Source organism: Micromesistius poutassou, assembly GCF_964030765.1.
Source record: "Micromesistius poutassou genome assembly, chromosome: 22".
NCBI classification, from domain to species: Eukaryota; Metazoa; Chordata; class Actinopteri; order Gadiformes; family Gadidae; genus Micromesistius; species Micromesistius poutassou.
In genome coordinates, this window is record NC_140292.1 from 12,912,258 (window position 1) to 12,927,959 (window position 15,702).

Consider the following 15,702-nt stretch of genomic DNA (forward strand, 5'->3'; position numbering starts at 1 on the left):
TCTGTATTTTCTGTCTTTTTTCATGCTGTCCAATAGAACAATTAAACAAATATTTAAAAGCTTTATGGCGCAATCACATTTTCAAGCCATCCATTGATTGTTCTGCCTGTCTGTCTCAATAAAACACTGACACGATATACATGAGAATCATCATTATTGCCATCTCCAAAGAATTTTTCTTTTTATGTGTAATTTTTTGTCATTTTGGAATTATTAATCTTATATATATTATTAATTGTTAACGTAAAAAATGCAGATCAGGTCACTATACTGCTCTTGAAGTTAAGGTTACTTATATTTAGTCGTACTTAAACTAGTGATTGTGACAATTTGTTGATATCACAGTGGAATAATATAAAAGTAACAATCATATTACAAACAGCAATCAAGCATGTGTCAACATGGTGTGAACACCTTTAATATACAATATTACTTTATGGAACACATTGCTATAACACCATTGCCATAATTTCAAAATATCTGGAAAAATATAGGAAGGCTATACAGACGGACTTGGCTTGAATTGATTTAATAAATGGTGTCTGGTCTACTGCGTGGAGTGAGCAGCAGATCAGATGCAGGTCACCTTTGCCATCTACTCACCCCCTCTATAAAGATGTATGTGCCTTATATAAAAGGCTAATGATGTTGCCTCTGGAGCCACCTTGGCGCTCTGAGGCTAAGATGTAAGACGATTCATCACTTTTAATGATGTTTTGTTTTAATTATGAGGACTAGTATTTTTACAACCTTTTCATTTGAACACAATCAAGATATTAGCTTGGTGTTTTTGCATTGTGTTTATTGGGCAGTTAGATTCATTTTCAGTTTTGTCAGTTTTAATGTTTTTTTATAACGTTAACAAGTAAAGGGATCTCAAGTGATGAGGGCTTATTTAACGGCACATTTGACTTTGATATATCCACAGGCCTGATTAACTGGAGAAAAAGTGGGTATAAATCAGTGGAAGTGGGTGCTATGTTATTGCGTGCCCACAAGGTGGAAAGACAACCTGGTCTCTGTTAGAGCCTGTAATGTGTCTCTTTCCATGGCACCAAGCTGTTAGCAGAACCGTTATGAAAGTAAGACACGCCAAGGCAACCTCTACGTTAAAATAGCATTCTACAAGATGAGTTTGAGTCTCAAACCGTTTATTTTTAAAATATAATTTCAGTTAATTTGAATTGGAAATTGTTGTAAATTCTTTAATTAAAAAATATTTCAAAGAAAACATTTACATTTAGAAGACTTGGATATGTTACCAGATTAAAACAATGTCAAAATCTTAATCAATAAGTAGGCTATATAAACAACTACAACTTCAGCAATTAAATAGCCTACTTTGAAAAATAAATGACCGTATTGAAGATCTAAATCACATTACGACAATGTCATATGCATAAACTCTCTGATGAATTTAATTTATAATAAAGACTTGTTCAAATATTTATCTCGGTTTTGTCACTTTCATTGTTAAACATACCCTTAATCACGTTGCCCAGTATCCAGTAATCATTATGAATGGACAATACATTTCTGAATATTACTGGACACTTCTGGTTCCCAGTAATAAGTATCCACAAGCCGTGAGAAATGATTTAAAAATATTTATTTTAGAGTTAGTGTATTGTATTGATGATTTGTTTAGGTGTTGGTAGTATGCCATTACAGAATAACGCCACATGGTGGAGGTATTTGTCCTGGTAAATTAATTGTGAGCGTGTCCTATTCTTTACTTTTCACTAATGCAATAATTAAATGTGCCATAATTATAACGGTCTGAATCCTAAAGGGTCGATCGAGTGTATTTTTATGTTCCATATTGTTACAGCTTTTTTATTTCAGCGTTTCTGATTTATTTGACACCTCAATATTTAATATGTGTAGGATACAATCATACTGTGCAGAACAGTAGTTGTTCTGCATGTTTGTACTACATGTTTGTACTGCATGTTTGTGTTTGTACTGGGGAAAATCGATTTTTTATGTTGCTCAAACACATCAAAAAAACATTTAAAAACCCTCTGTGTGTTTGAGTACAGATGGGGGGTTTGCAGGCCTGTTATTTGTGCGCACTTGCATGAACCCACCATTAGATGGCGGGCGAGAGTCAACACATTCCACGGTAGAACAAGAAGCGCATCATCGCTCAGCAGGCCGGGCTGCGTGCGTACAAGAGAGACCAGACCAGTGGCTGCTCCACTCCACCGGCTCGCTCTCTCTGCACACAGCCCTGCCCCCGTCTAAAGGAGACCGACACACCGCCCTGACCGCCTCCACGGACCTCTCTCTTCATCCCTGGATATCAATCAACGCACGAACCGATTCCGCGATGCCTTCGAACATGGGCGCTCAGGGTAAGACCCGTTATAACGGTGCATGCGTCCGCTTGTTGTCGTCGTCCTCTCTGCCAGAACCCAGGCTCTCATGCTCCGGGGACTCCAGCTAGCTGGAGCCGGTACTGCGCGCCTGTGCTTTACAATAGAGCATCCATAGGCCACGTTGAGATTCCGATCACACACATACGCACGCACATACACACACATACACAACCACAGTGCTGTTAGAATAAATGTGGTTATTTGTTTGCAGGTGGAAAGGCCTTCGGGGCACTAAAGGCACAGCAAAGGGAAAAACTGGACGAGATAAACAAGGTGAGGATTTGTGAATGGATGTGTGTGGTTTATAGTGGGATCCAGGGGTCGTACACACAGCTCAGGGTGGCCTTGGCGATGGACGTGAGACGGTCATGGTCAAAGGACACTGGTTTTAGCTTCATAGCTGTCTACCTTTTGAGTCTGCGTTTATTGTAATGTTATAATGATAAGTTAAATGCATCACGTATGTGTGTTATTCTAACAGCATCACACGCCTCTACTGTGTCCACTAGAAGGGGTAAACACACATCTTGCCTGACGACAAGTCATTATTACTAGCTTATGTCTTGTTATCGCTACCGCTATCATTACCGGCCATGTGAAGCCGTCCGACCCTCATCGCCTCGCCCCCTGCTTACCCAGTCCGTTATCCACTTGTGTTGCGAGGGGAAACAGGTGTCTTGGGGGCGGTCTAACAAACCTCTTTGTCTCAACACTGCAACACAGCCCCGCTGAACGTGCAGTAGTTCCCACAAACAAACAAATTCTGCTCAAATCCCCATTGACTAGTACTGGCCGTCACTCTGAAGTTGAATGGGTAATATGGGGTCGTGACCAGTGCTGTGCCCTTACTGGAGCGGAAGCCAGTCCCCTATTAATTTGTATTGATTGCATTGTGAGTGGTGTCGGCATTCCTTCACAGGCACTGACAGAACAAAGGAAGGGGAAGTTTAGCCCCGCTGGATGGAGTAACTGTATGATCAGGTTCAGTGGCAGCACATCTGTCCAGCAGCTCTCCTACTGCTAGCTCTTGAGATTCTGGAGAGCAGTGTGGTCTGGACAGTTCATGGGAATGTCCGATCTCTCTTCCCTTCTCTAGCTCTCTGTTTCTCCCTTCCCCCCTCTCTCCCCCCTTGCCCCTTGCCCCTTACCCCTGCGGCTTAAAGCTATGAGATTCCCGCTTGACAGATTGCTCCATTATAATTTCATTAGACGACCATTCCACCACAGGCGTTTTTTTTTCTGCTGGGTCGCCCCACTTTGTGAAAAACAAGCACTAATTCGTTATAAATGCCGGATTCATAACTAGAGCACAGGGAACAGAACCAGGTTTAAACCAAAAAAAAACTTTGCAGAAGGGAATTATCATTTTATTCTAATCCTGTAGGATTTTGCCATAAAAATAGTTTTAAGTGAGTCATCTCACACTGAGCAGACGATACGTATTGATCAAAAGTCAACGGTTTGCAGTGGAGTTTGTGTTTAACATTCTTCACATTTTTTGCACTATCTCGCATTTCCTGTCTAGGAATACATGGAAGACCAGAAATACAGAGACGAAGAGGACCTCCCTGAGAAACTGGAGGGCTTTAAAAGTAAGGACCTTAGTCACGTTACAATGTGTATCAAATAAGGTGTAGATGTGTGCTCCTAGATCGATGATATTAAAAAGAACCATCAGCAAGTGTTAACAAAAAAGTCTTAAGTGACTGGCAATTATTTATTGACCTGAGTCTGAAATTAACTGCTCATATCGTATCATATTCATTCTGCATTCCTTTATGCAACAATACATTGCCATTATTTCAACGTAACAAACGATGTAAGACCAGTCCTCTTCCCGCCAAAGTGTTTTGCCACTCGTCAACCCCGATGCCCTCCCACCTCTGACAGGTTTGAGGCTTTGCGTGTTTTGCTGTTCTGAATGTATCACAAGCAAGAGTCCCACGCACAATCTTCCTCTGCGACCGCGACTATCGGGCCCATTGTTTTCCGGGTGACCTCACTAACGGGCTGCGCGGCCCTCCCCAGCCTCCCCCTCTGTGTGGGAGAGGCGAGCGGCGCTCTCTGAGATGCATGTGGGTTGCAAGGCCAAGTGCTGGCTGGTCTCGGAGGAATGTGCACATGGGCACCGTCGCTCTCAGCCTGTTAGGAATATTCCCTGCTGTAGCACAAACGGTCCTGTCCGTTCATATCTCTGGATGTGATATATATGTATGCATGTGTATGACTGTGGCTGTCCCTGTGTAGCAGGGTGGACTTGTCTTCTCGCTGTTAATATAGCGTTTGTTTCTGGCCGCGGTTCTTCACATACTATATTTTGTCCAGGGTGTCTGAGAGAGTGAGAGCCGCACGTGGCTGTTTATTTTAATAAGAGTCGTAAGTGGGGAGATGGTAAACAGTCTCGGTCCCCTGCTAATGCCCACATTCCTGGTGCTGGACTGGGTCGTATGGACGACTCAGTTCTATGGAGGAAGTGGATCGGTTAGCATATCAACAGAATAGACTCACTGTTGTTATGGGTGGGTGACTGCCTCTCTCTCTCTCTCTCTCTGTCTGTCTGTCTGTCTGTCTGTCTGTCTGTCTGTCTGTCTGTCTGTCTGTCTGTCTGTCTGTCTGTCTGTCTGTCTGTCTGTCTGTCTGTGTCTCTCTCTCTCTCTCTCTCTCTATCTGTCTCGCTCTCTCTATCTGTCTCTCTCTCTCTCTCTCTCTGTTTCTCTGTCTCTCTCTCTCTCTAGTGTTTTTGTTCCTGCTGCCTAGATGTCACAATAAAATAAAATTGTTAGAGGAAAAAAAAACTGGTATGCCCCCAAACATGCCTCAAGAAATGAATGAGTTGTAAGCAGCAGATAGTCCCAACATTATGCAGGCTACATATTACCTCAGGGCTGTCTTGTGTGGGCACCATTTGGTGGACATCAGAGGCAGAGGAAGAACGCAGGTCATAGACACGCAGTGAAAGAATCCAGGCTAAGAATCACAGCTTGTGGATGGCCAACAGCCTGCTCAGAGAGACCTGGGGGAGGCCCACTCTCCATTTCATTAACAGAGTTAGCATTGTCCCCCTTCTAGCGCTATGGGCTCACACAACTCTGTCTCTCTCTCTCTGCCTCTCTCTCTGCTTCTCTTTTTTGCTCTCTTTCTATCTCTCTCTGTCACACACACACACACACACACACACACGCACGCGCACGCGACCCACACGACACACAAGACCCCATTGTGGTAGAGAGATAGCATGTGTAATTCGACCGAGTAAAGTTATCGCACAGAGCAAAAAAAAAAGATGTATGTTACAAGTTCCTAATTTTCCTCATTCTGTGACAGGTCCCAAAAACCCCCTTTTAAGGAAACAGTGATTTAACAAACATCCTGAAGGGTTGGCCAACTGTGTTGCCTAATTCTGGGGCTCTACTCACGGCTTACACACTCGTCCATCGTATCATCGTAGGATTATTATCTTAAGATTTTATCGCCCAGTCCTTGAGTCGTATCACGTACTACTATACGTATACTTTTAACTAGAGCTGTGCGATATCAACAACATTTTTGATCACGATAATTTTCGGGTTAATCATACTGTTCAAGTAAATTATCTATAAATATCAATATGCTTATGAATGCCATTCTAAACAGTTAAACTGAGGGTCATTACCGTGGAGTGAATTAAACCTAGAAACCTATTAATTCTCACTGACGTTTTAATTCATTTAACTTCATTTCGTAACTTCATTTCTTCATTTAGAACATATGGCATGATGGTGAGGAATCATCCTCAATCCATGAGGATACAATACCATTCAAAGACGATAAACGATAATATAGAATCAGATGTGCATATAATGTAAATAGGCTGTTGAAATGATGATGAAACCTAATGGGGTAAAGTGGGACCAGGAGGAAAGAAGTCCTCCATCATTATTACAGACTCTGATCACACTCACACATGCCATCATAAGCTGTTTGTGGGTGTGGGTGTGTTTTTCTCATGTGCATGTGCAGGAAAGCTCACCTTGGTGTGTGTGTGTGTGTGTGTGTGTGTGTGTGTGTGTGTGTGTGTGTGTGTGTGTGTGTGTGTGTGTGTGTGTGTGTGTGTGTGTGTGTGTGTGCGGTCTGTGTGTGCGGGGTGTGTGCGGGTGTTAAAATAACACAGGAAAACACACACCAAAGAAAGTAATTTACAGAAATCAAACCCACCCAGCAGACTGTCTCTAAAGTACCCCCCACCCCCCCCAGCTCCTAACTGCCCCCCCCCCTCTCGCCGTGTCTTCCACAGATAAATACGCCGAGTTCGACCTCAACGACCAGGGAGACATCGGTGAGTACCAGCCGCCCCGGCGGCCGCCAGCTGGCCGGCTGCACGGCCAGTCACAACAACTGTCGCTGAGCCGCATCACACAGCGGTAATTAACGGTGTTTGGGGTGTGCTGGTGTCTGTATGGATCGGGCCGGGCGCCAGCCCCGGCTCGTGTGTCACTCTGGTGTGGAGTGAGAGCCGGCGGCCCCCGACCACACCGAGGGGGTCGTCCCCGGTCTTTAAACTGAGCCGTGGCGCGGGGGGGCGGTGAGCTGGGGCCGTGGTAGCGAGGCTGCAGAGGAGTCCGTCCGTGGCTCGTGGAGGAATGGAGTTCACGCGGTTGTTGTGGCGGTGTCGGTTGTTGTCGGTGAAAGCTCCCGGTCACACGGGGTGTTGAAGACTCGACACCTTCATTGGGATTCATATTACCATGAATATTTAACGTTCAGAAGGCGCAGTGCACCATATCGCGTTACGTATTGTTCAATGTGTTATTGTGCTTTTGTACACATACATCAAGTGCTCCTTGAAAACACACATGACCTACATTAAAACAACTAAAATATGTATGAGCGAATGAAGATGAATGCGAGGTGGTTTGTCCCAGGACGTGACAACGGCAGGGCGGTTAGGAGGACGGTGTGTGGATGTTGATAACAGCGTAATGCTGCGTAACAGCTCACTGTGCTTCTGCTTTAGAGCATTATCAGTCGTTTATCAGACAGGTTGGCAGACCCCCCTGGCAGCGCGGTGCTTCAGGGGCCTGTGCAATAGTCTCTCTGTGTCCATGTCTGGACTGGGGAAGGTTTTGTAATAGTGGATAGTTGTTGATCCATCTATTGATCATTTGATGTATTCATGATTTGATCTAATAAATCAACTATAATTCTAAACTACAAAAACTACTCTAACAACTATAACGACGTTGTTAAACACCCTAGTGGAGTACACTCTTGTTTCTCTTCAGATCGTGTAAGTCTTTCACCTTTTACTAAAGATTTCCGTGGAGAGAAACATTTAGAGTATATTCACCCATCTGTCGATGCCCTTCTTTACTGCGGGGCAGGTGATACCCTAGTGGGCCGGTCGATGCTACAACGACAGCCACTCCAACAGCAGGATCCATTTAGACCCGTAGAAACGTTGAGCAATCAGCGGGCGTTGCCTTCGCCCGCTCACCGTCTCACCGCTCCTTGTGTCCGCAGACATCATGGGTCTGAAGCAGATGATGGAGAAGCTGGGCGTGCCCAAGACGCACCTGGACGTGAAGAAGATGATCGTGGAGGTGACGGGCGGCAGCAGCAACACCATCAACTACCGCGACTTCGTCCGCATGATGCTGGGGAAGCGCTCGGCCGTCCTCAAACTGTGAGTTTGTCCCTGGTGGCTCTGTGCGGGGGGAGATGTGCTCCGTTAGAGACGCCGAGCCGTCGCAGCGCCGGGATGAGAGAGAGGAGGAGAGAGCAGCGTTTGATTGACACAAAAGGAGGTCACACACCGGACAGGCTGTTCATCGACGCACCACGTTGCGTAATATCCAAACCATTACTTTCAGTGAGAGCCCTCGTCCTGGTGCTGTGTCACTCTCGATCACTTCCCTGGTCCAAACCTCCCGTTGTATTAAATGGGAGGTTCCTCTTTCATGAGATGCCGCCCGACACAACTTGGGATTAGGAATAAATGTTTCAAATAAGATATAGATCAATAAAAACAATATGATGAGTAGAATGTAAACGCAGAATGTTAACATGATGGAGTGTTCAGGTAAACATACGTCACTGCTGTTGGATGAGGCTGTGATCATAAGGGTGTGTTTTTGGTGAGGTTCACACTCCTCACTGCTGGCGTGTTTTGTTCGTGTGACTCGTGCCACCTCTGCGTACGTGTGTCTTACGTGTGTTTGCGAGATGTGTGTGTCGGGTGTTTGTGAGCGATGATGACGGGGCGTTGTGCGAGTCGGCCCCAGTGAGGCGCGACCCGAGTCCTAATGAGAGTCTCATCTGCTGCGTAGGCCAGCACCTTTTGTCCATGAGCGGGGCTGACGGTGATGATGGTGATGCTGACAACCCACACGCCACATTAGCCTTGAGTCACCATGGCAACGCAACTCCTTCACATAGCCGTCCACCTGAGTCATGGCCAGCTGGCTTTAGGATCAGGTACTTCATGTGCTCGGTGCTCGAGGGAACGAAGAGACGAGAGTTGTCCAAGGTCTGCTGTTTGATGAGTCATTTCAAAACCCATCCCTCACTGTGGGAGTGTACAACCAGCCCAAAGGAATGCATTAATCGCTACATTTAGATGAACGTTTAGGGGATTTTGCTGACGCTTTTATCCAAAGCGACTCACAACCATTCATTCACACACATTCACAGTGGACCCAGCCGCGCAGGGCGACAGCCAGCTCGTCAGGAGCAGTCAGGGTGAGGCGTCTCGCTCAGGGACACCTCCACACTCGAACCAGCAACCTTCCGGTTACCAGCCAAACCCGCTCTACCTCCTGAACTACTGCCGTCCCGCAGTATAATCGCTAGGATGGAGCTGATCTGTCACTCATCCACACACGAGGGGACACGCCCACTTGCGCTATCCCAAAAGGATCCATTTTGGAATGCCCCGTATTTAGCTTATCAATATAAAACAATCTGGGGCCCTTTTCTGAAGGAAGTTGGCGATATCATAATGCCTAAATGAATACTGTATTTCAGCGGTGGAAGGTGTTTTGATATTTCTCTGATGTGTTGGTGGAGCCTGGGGCAGTACAACGCTCAGGGCTTGGGGAGGCACACACCATGGCCCGTTTACTGGAAGCTTTGAGAAGGTTTGGGCCGTAGCGCGGCGGCCTGGCTGGACGATGCCGACTGTACCTTACGAGACAGATCTCCTCAGAGTCACACGTGTCCTCATGGGTAGAACCAAGCCTCACGGGGGCCACCCTGTTGTATCTCTGGAATAAGAAAAGGGCCAGAATGAACAACGTTCTTTATGAGAACAAAGAACCGATCCGCTGCACGGACGAAGAAGGTCTGTGAGAACTTGACCCGTTCCCCAATCCAGAATGAGCAGACAACATCACTTTTAGATACTATTTGAATCATTGTCCTGTTCTGATTCCTACCCCTCTCTCTACGATAAATGTTGATGTGTGTCAGTGGACCGGGCTGAGAAGAGCTAGAGACAAAACCTGGGAGTTTGGACGATTAAAAATAGCTGTTGCACCATCACTCAATTTATTAATAAATGTGTTTGAGAAAGCGTTGATTCCAAAGGGACGGTGCTTTAGTGAGGGGTTGCATGGCAACAGGGCGGCTCATTCACTCTCTTCGACCCGGGACTCTGGGGGCGGGGGGCGGGGGGCGGGGGGGGGGGGGGGGGAGAGAGAGAGCACGGAAGTGCGCGCCGGCAGTGCGGACAGGAAGGAACTCTCTCTGGCGTGGTTGCCATGGAGACGCGCGCCTGCGTCTGAGGAGCCCGGGCGGGCGGGTGTCAGCCCGCGGGGATCAGGGCTTCCCTTATAGGCTTAAGGGAGCTTTGCAGAGGTTCTCCAAAAAAGGAAATGTAAGACGGACGTGGGCTGTGAATAGCCCCTAGGCCAGGTGCCTCGCACGGCCGTCCAGCGCACACCACCGCTCGCTCCCTTTGTGTTTCCCCGCTCCCATTATCCCGGCTCTCTCTCCGCGGCTCCGGGGACTCATGGTAATGACCGGACCGCATGTGGCACGTCCAAAGGCACAGCACACAGGTTCAGCTTTTTACTGGCCCACAGATCCTGTACGCGCCGCCGACCTGCAGGGTTGTAAAGTCAGCGTCGGTGGCATATTATTTCAGGACTGGAATCAGCGGCTGTTGTTTTGTTGTTTCTTCCCAACTCGCTGCCCTCCTCTTCCACACCCCCGTCTCCGAGTGTCGAGTCAGGCCGTCTTGACGGACAACAAACGCCCTCCCCCTGTCCCACGCCACTCTGTTCATTTAATCTGATTTATTTCTAGTTATTACCCCCCCCCCCCAACCCCCAAATCCTTGATCCTCCTCTGAGTCAGATTCCAACGGTATCGACTAAATCCCCTTATGCCCGTTTTGGTTTATTATTTTTCTTTACCATTTTTTCCATTTGGATCATAATCCCTTGTCACTTGTGTGAGACGATGGGTGAAGACATCCACGTCGTCCGCCACGCTGTGGAACTCCACTAGGCCTATCCACGGGCCCCCTGTCTGTGGCCCTCTCTGTATCAATCAACCTCTCTAGACGTTTCCAGACACAGTCAAACAGGAGGCTGTGTGTACCATCACTTTAACCTATTGCACTCCAGGACCCCCACGTGTCATTGCTCAACTGTGTGTTCACCCTCATAATGCCCCCCTTTCAAAGGAGGTATAACCTTTCAGTAACCTCTCTCTCTCTCTCTCTCTCTCTCTCTCTCTCTCTCTCTCTCTCTCTCTCTCTCTCTCTCTCTCTCTCTCTCTCTCTCTCTCTCTCTCTCTCTCTCTCTCTCTCTCTCTCTCTCTCTCTCTCTAGGGTGTTGGTCTTCGAGGACAAGGCAAACGGTGCCGGCAGTAAACCAAACGGTGGTGGTGGTGGACCCCCCCCTAAAAGGGACATCTCCAGCCTGCCATGAGCCCAGAGGGGGTACGCACCCAGACCCCCCCCCCCCCCCCCTCCCCCAGTGTACATAGCCTTCCCCCGAAAATCCGGTACGTCAAGGCACCGGAAAAAAGAACAATCGTTGTGTGTGCCGTCAGCCCCTCTCTGCGGCGGGGGGGGGGGGGGCAGAGGGAACAGCAGCGAGCCCTCCTTTAACTCTGTATATTTGCTGTGAAAAAAAACCCACGACCACAAAAAAACAAAAGCTCATGAGCTTTTTTTTTAACGACAAGCGCGTACATGTATATATTTATATTGACCATAATAAGAAGCTGCATATTTTTAAACTAGTGGTGACACTCCTCGTGACGCTTGTGATGACGTGTGTGTCGAGCCCCCCCCCTGTGGTGTGAGTCGTGTGTACTGAGGTCGTCGTGGTGATCCCTGGCGCAGCGGGGGTCATGTGATTGGTTGACCACGCTGACAGCACAACGAGTGACGTTTGACTGTGAATGATGTGATGATCCCGTGTGTGTGTGTTTCTTTTATATACGGCATAACTGAGATGTAGCATCGGTAGGTACATGTCATCCGGTTCATGGTTTGTTTCCATTTGACACTGTTATTGGTTTAAGGGAAGAAGAAGAAAGAAAGAAAGCGTTTTTTTCAGCGTTGCGTTTTTAGAGCTTTCTGTCGACCGTGTACTCTCTTCCGGATTATTTTGGGAAGTATTTAATGTTGTATTAATCTGAAACATTGAAGCACGAAGTGCACCAGACAAAGGTTTCTGAACAATGAGCTCCATGAGCCACGGTTTCAGATTGTTGTAATTTTACGATGTTTGGTTTCCACAAATAAAAGGCTAAATAGACACACATAAGAACTTGATGGTCAGACCTAAAATACTAATATTTAGCATGATGAATCTATAAAGAGAAACATGAAAACCACGAAAGTTCGGAACATTAGGGTATGTGGTTTTTAGGCACAAAAATATAAGAATAAAAGACAGAATAACCTAAGAGAAAATATATAAAACATCAAATGGAATAGTTTTTGCCAAGTGCCTAAATATACAGTGTGTAGAGTTAAACAGAGAGTCTACGTGGACTTTGTAAATGCATCAAGGTGCTTCTGTGTTCAGCATTACTTAGTGTCGTTTGGTTTGGTTGCTTTGTAGTCTTAATGGCGTTAGTAGAATCAAATTGTAATTGCATAGACTTTCCCTAAACCTTTTTTCCCAGAGTTAACCACTTTTAGCTGCTGTTTTAACTGTTTCATTTTCTTTGTTTCACCAATAGACCACACGTTTAGCTTTTTTGTATTCTATTTCAATTGTCCAGTGTCCTCCTAACCGCTGACTTAGTTAGTTTCAGAGAATCATTTTTGATATCTATATTTTTGTTTGTTATTGTTGTGTTCTCCCGTTCCTACGCGGTCCTCCGTAGGCCGGCTTATCTTCGTGGTAGGGTTAATTGTCCTGTGAATTATTTGTGCCTCGGAGGTAATCTTCCTTCTGGTATGTCGCCAAGCGGAATCGAACACGCCTCTCCGCCGCGCGCCGCGCGTGTCGGGGATCCTCGGCGTCCCGGTGTTATTCGACCATCGCCATCTACATTGTTTTGAAAACACCAAAGGAATTAAAAGTCGTCCTGTTAAGCACACCTCTTTTGAGTCCGTCTCGTGTTTAACTCTGTATTCTGTCGTAGAGCGTTTGCCTATTGGTTGTGCACACTTTGTGTTTTCTTGTTTTTTAATTCATGTAAATGTCCCCGGTAAAATGAACTGAAACAACATCCTGGTGATGAGAGGGGCGCATGGAAAGGGGGTGTACTGCAAGGTGCAGTGCTTCAGCAAGAAGCATAACCTGCAGGTGTGGGATTGTAACAGGTACCCGGTCGTTAAAACCACCCTCACTGTTCACCGAGTCCCACAGGCATCGGCCGTCCCTCAGGAACAAACACTGGGTTTCTTAGAAACAGCAGGAGAATAAATATTACTTAACAAATTAAACAAATTAAATAAATGATCCTCAGTTATGATGTGTAACGTATGTGGTTTTTCCACATCTAAGATTTACCCAGATCATTCTAGATCACGCGTCACACTCTGCAACTGACTTTTACACTGAACAACATTTCTTGACTGCAGAACACACAATGTTTTGTTTGTCCATGTATGGGCGTAACAGAAGAAGATATTGTGCCGTCTCGCTGCCTCCAGTAGTCTAGGTATGTGAGGTAAGCAGACCTAGCCTGTGGCTCCACCTGCTGGAACAGATCTGCTCTAGATAGGACACCGCTAGGAGGGGTGACCAATAGGGTCATGCAGGAGGAACTAAACCTTGAGGTTATATTAGTATTAACTATATGTTATCGCTTGATGTTCTATCATTTCTCCCACAATAAGCAGCATCTTCCCTGATTCATCCTGATTGGTGGTCAGAGAATCCCAAAGTTTGTAATCAAGGTTTTTTCTATCTGGCGTAGAAACAGAAATAAGCAATTGTGTTCTACATGTGACCTACATTGGTCATGGCAATTTCTTTATGAGATAATGTGTCTAGGATAGATGAGACTTCTAAATGCGAAAAAGCACACAATAGTTGTAGACATGCATACACTAATCTCCTTAACAGAGTGAGCCCCGAATACACTTTGACACAGCCTTTCAACACAGTTTCACCCCCTGCCTGCAAAGTATTTGCCCATACATCGACAAGGGAAATGTTGACATGCAGGGTTTTTCTGGTATTGATCAGGGGGTTTTGACCCAACAGGTTAACAGGAACAGGTTAAGAAAGGGGAACTAGGAAACACCAGTTAACAGGCGGGGTGGCCAGATAACACAACCCGAATCAACTTATTTATTCAAACTAAACAACATACAGATTTTCCATCACACGTGTTTTGTATACAATTATTTGATATTGCCATCTACTAGTCATTCCTGTTCTGGACAACCATGTGTTGACTGAAATGTGACCTTCTGAGACTCGTCTGTATAATTGCCATTGTGTAGGCCTAAAGTTATTTTGGACACAGGTAATGTATGAAAAAACTGGTAAGACATTTAGTATGTATGTATGTTATGTATTACTATTTACTGTTCATTCATTAAGCAGATGCTTTCATCCAAGGTGACATCTCATTAAAGAGCAGGTATACTGGCTTACACACATTGCTCCAGAATGCCCACAGGTAGCCTGTGGGTATCGGGGATTAACCCCATAACCTTTGGGCTGAATGGGAGACCCCCCTATCCCCTAAACCACCCTGCCCCCCACTACACCGCGCCGCCCTGCCACAGAGGCGTGCACATGGAGCCCGACTGAAACCCGTCCTCCTGTTTGGGTTTCGGGCGTTTAGGGGGACCTGTCTTTCAGCTGAGGGGGCTAAGGAATGCTGTCCTGTAAATGTGGGCTTTTCTTCTGCCTCATTCCCTATTCCAGTCACAGGTAGCATTTATTTCAACACGTACAGTGTTCATAGAAATACTACCATGAAAGCACTTTCTTAGCGTTGGCATTGCCAACACATTTGTATGCCTCACTCTTTTTCCAGAATATGTATTATAATTAATTTCAAGATGACGAGGTGGATTCTTTAGTATTCCATGAGAAAAATTAGCAGCTTCTAAGAACCATTAAAAATTAATCCGAAAATTATGGCCGAAAACAGATCAAAATAAATGTGGTGGCATGGTGCTATCATCAGCCGTTGTGGTATAAAGATATTAAAGATCCTCCCTGGCATTCCATTGTGTGACGAGACATGTAGCTGTGGTGGGGATCCCAGAAAAGGATTGACAATAGTGACACCAAGTGGTGACATGTAGCACAGACTCAATTATGGCTTAGTGTTGAATAGACGTCTGGCGTCCCTTGGGGATTTTGGTCAATCCATGAAGAGTTACAATATTGATTTACTGACTAAAACGCTCTTTTGATTGATGGAACGTTGTCTGACTTGTGAGGATGGGTTTAGTCTCTCACTTAGTCCTACTAACCTGACATTTGAATAATGTAATGAGAGGCTTTTACTTTAAAAAAAGAATAATAATAACAATGAGATTGAATACTAACATTTGACCACCAACTATTTCTATAGAAGTAAGACCACAGTGACATCATTTGCCAAAGAAACAAAAAAACAATAGATCAATCCAAGTACACTTCAGGTCAGCCATACCTTATAGTCACCCCTAGGAGAGGTAATCTGTCAGGTAGAGGAATGACCCCCATCCCAACTCCATAAGCAGCTAGGGCTCAAAGCCACATCTCTGTTCATCCCAGTACACATCAGAACTAATACTGCCCTGCTGGCTGCCGGCTAGGAGAGTCAACGGGAACTCATTTGGACCGGAAACATGTTAATAAACAGCTCATATAACAGTGTTTGTCCAATCTTATTTCGGGGATGCTCTTAATATATTAGTTTCCGT

At 45.7% G+C, this 15,702-nt stretch overlaps 1 protein-coding gene and 1 non-coding gene across 2 annotated transcripts; both read left to right on the forward strand.

The window, feature by feature from the left end:
- Nucleotides 1-2,226: 2,226 nt before the first annotated feature.
- Nucleotides 2,227-12,900, forward strand: aif1l (allograft inflammatory factor 1-like). Its single transcript, XM_084486538.1, has 6 exons — nt 2,227-2,357; nt 2,593-2,654; nt 3,907-3,973; nt 6,655-6,696; nt 7,881-8,043; nt 11,194-12,900. The coding sequence occupies exons 1-6, from the start codon at nt 2,333-2,335 to the stop codon at nt 11,291-11,293; spliced, it is 459 nt and encodes a 152-aa protein (XP_084342664.1). The 5' UTR covers nt 2,227-2,332; the 3' UTR covers nt 11,294-12,900.
- LOC311368124 (U5 spliceosomal RNA) lies at nt 7,623-7,740 on the forward strand. The gene has a single exon (XR_014639882.1). It is a non-coding gene; the product is annotated as a U5 spliceosomal RNA (small nuclear RNA).
- Nucleotides 12,901-15,702: the final 2,802 nt, after the last annotated feature.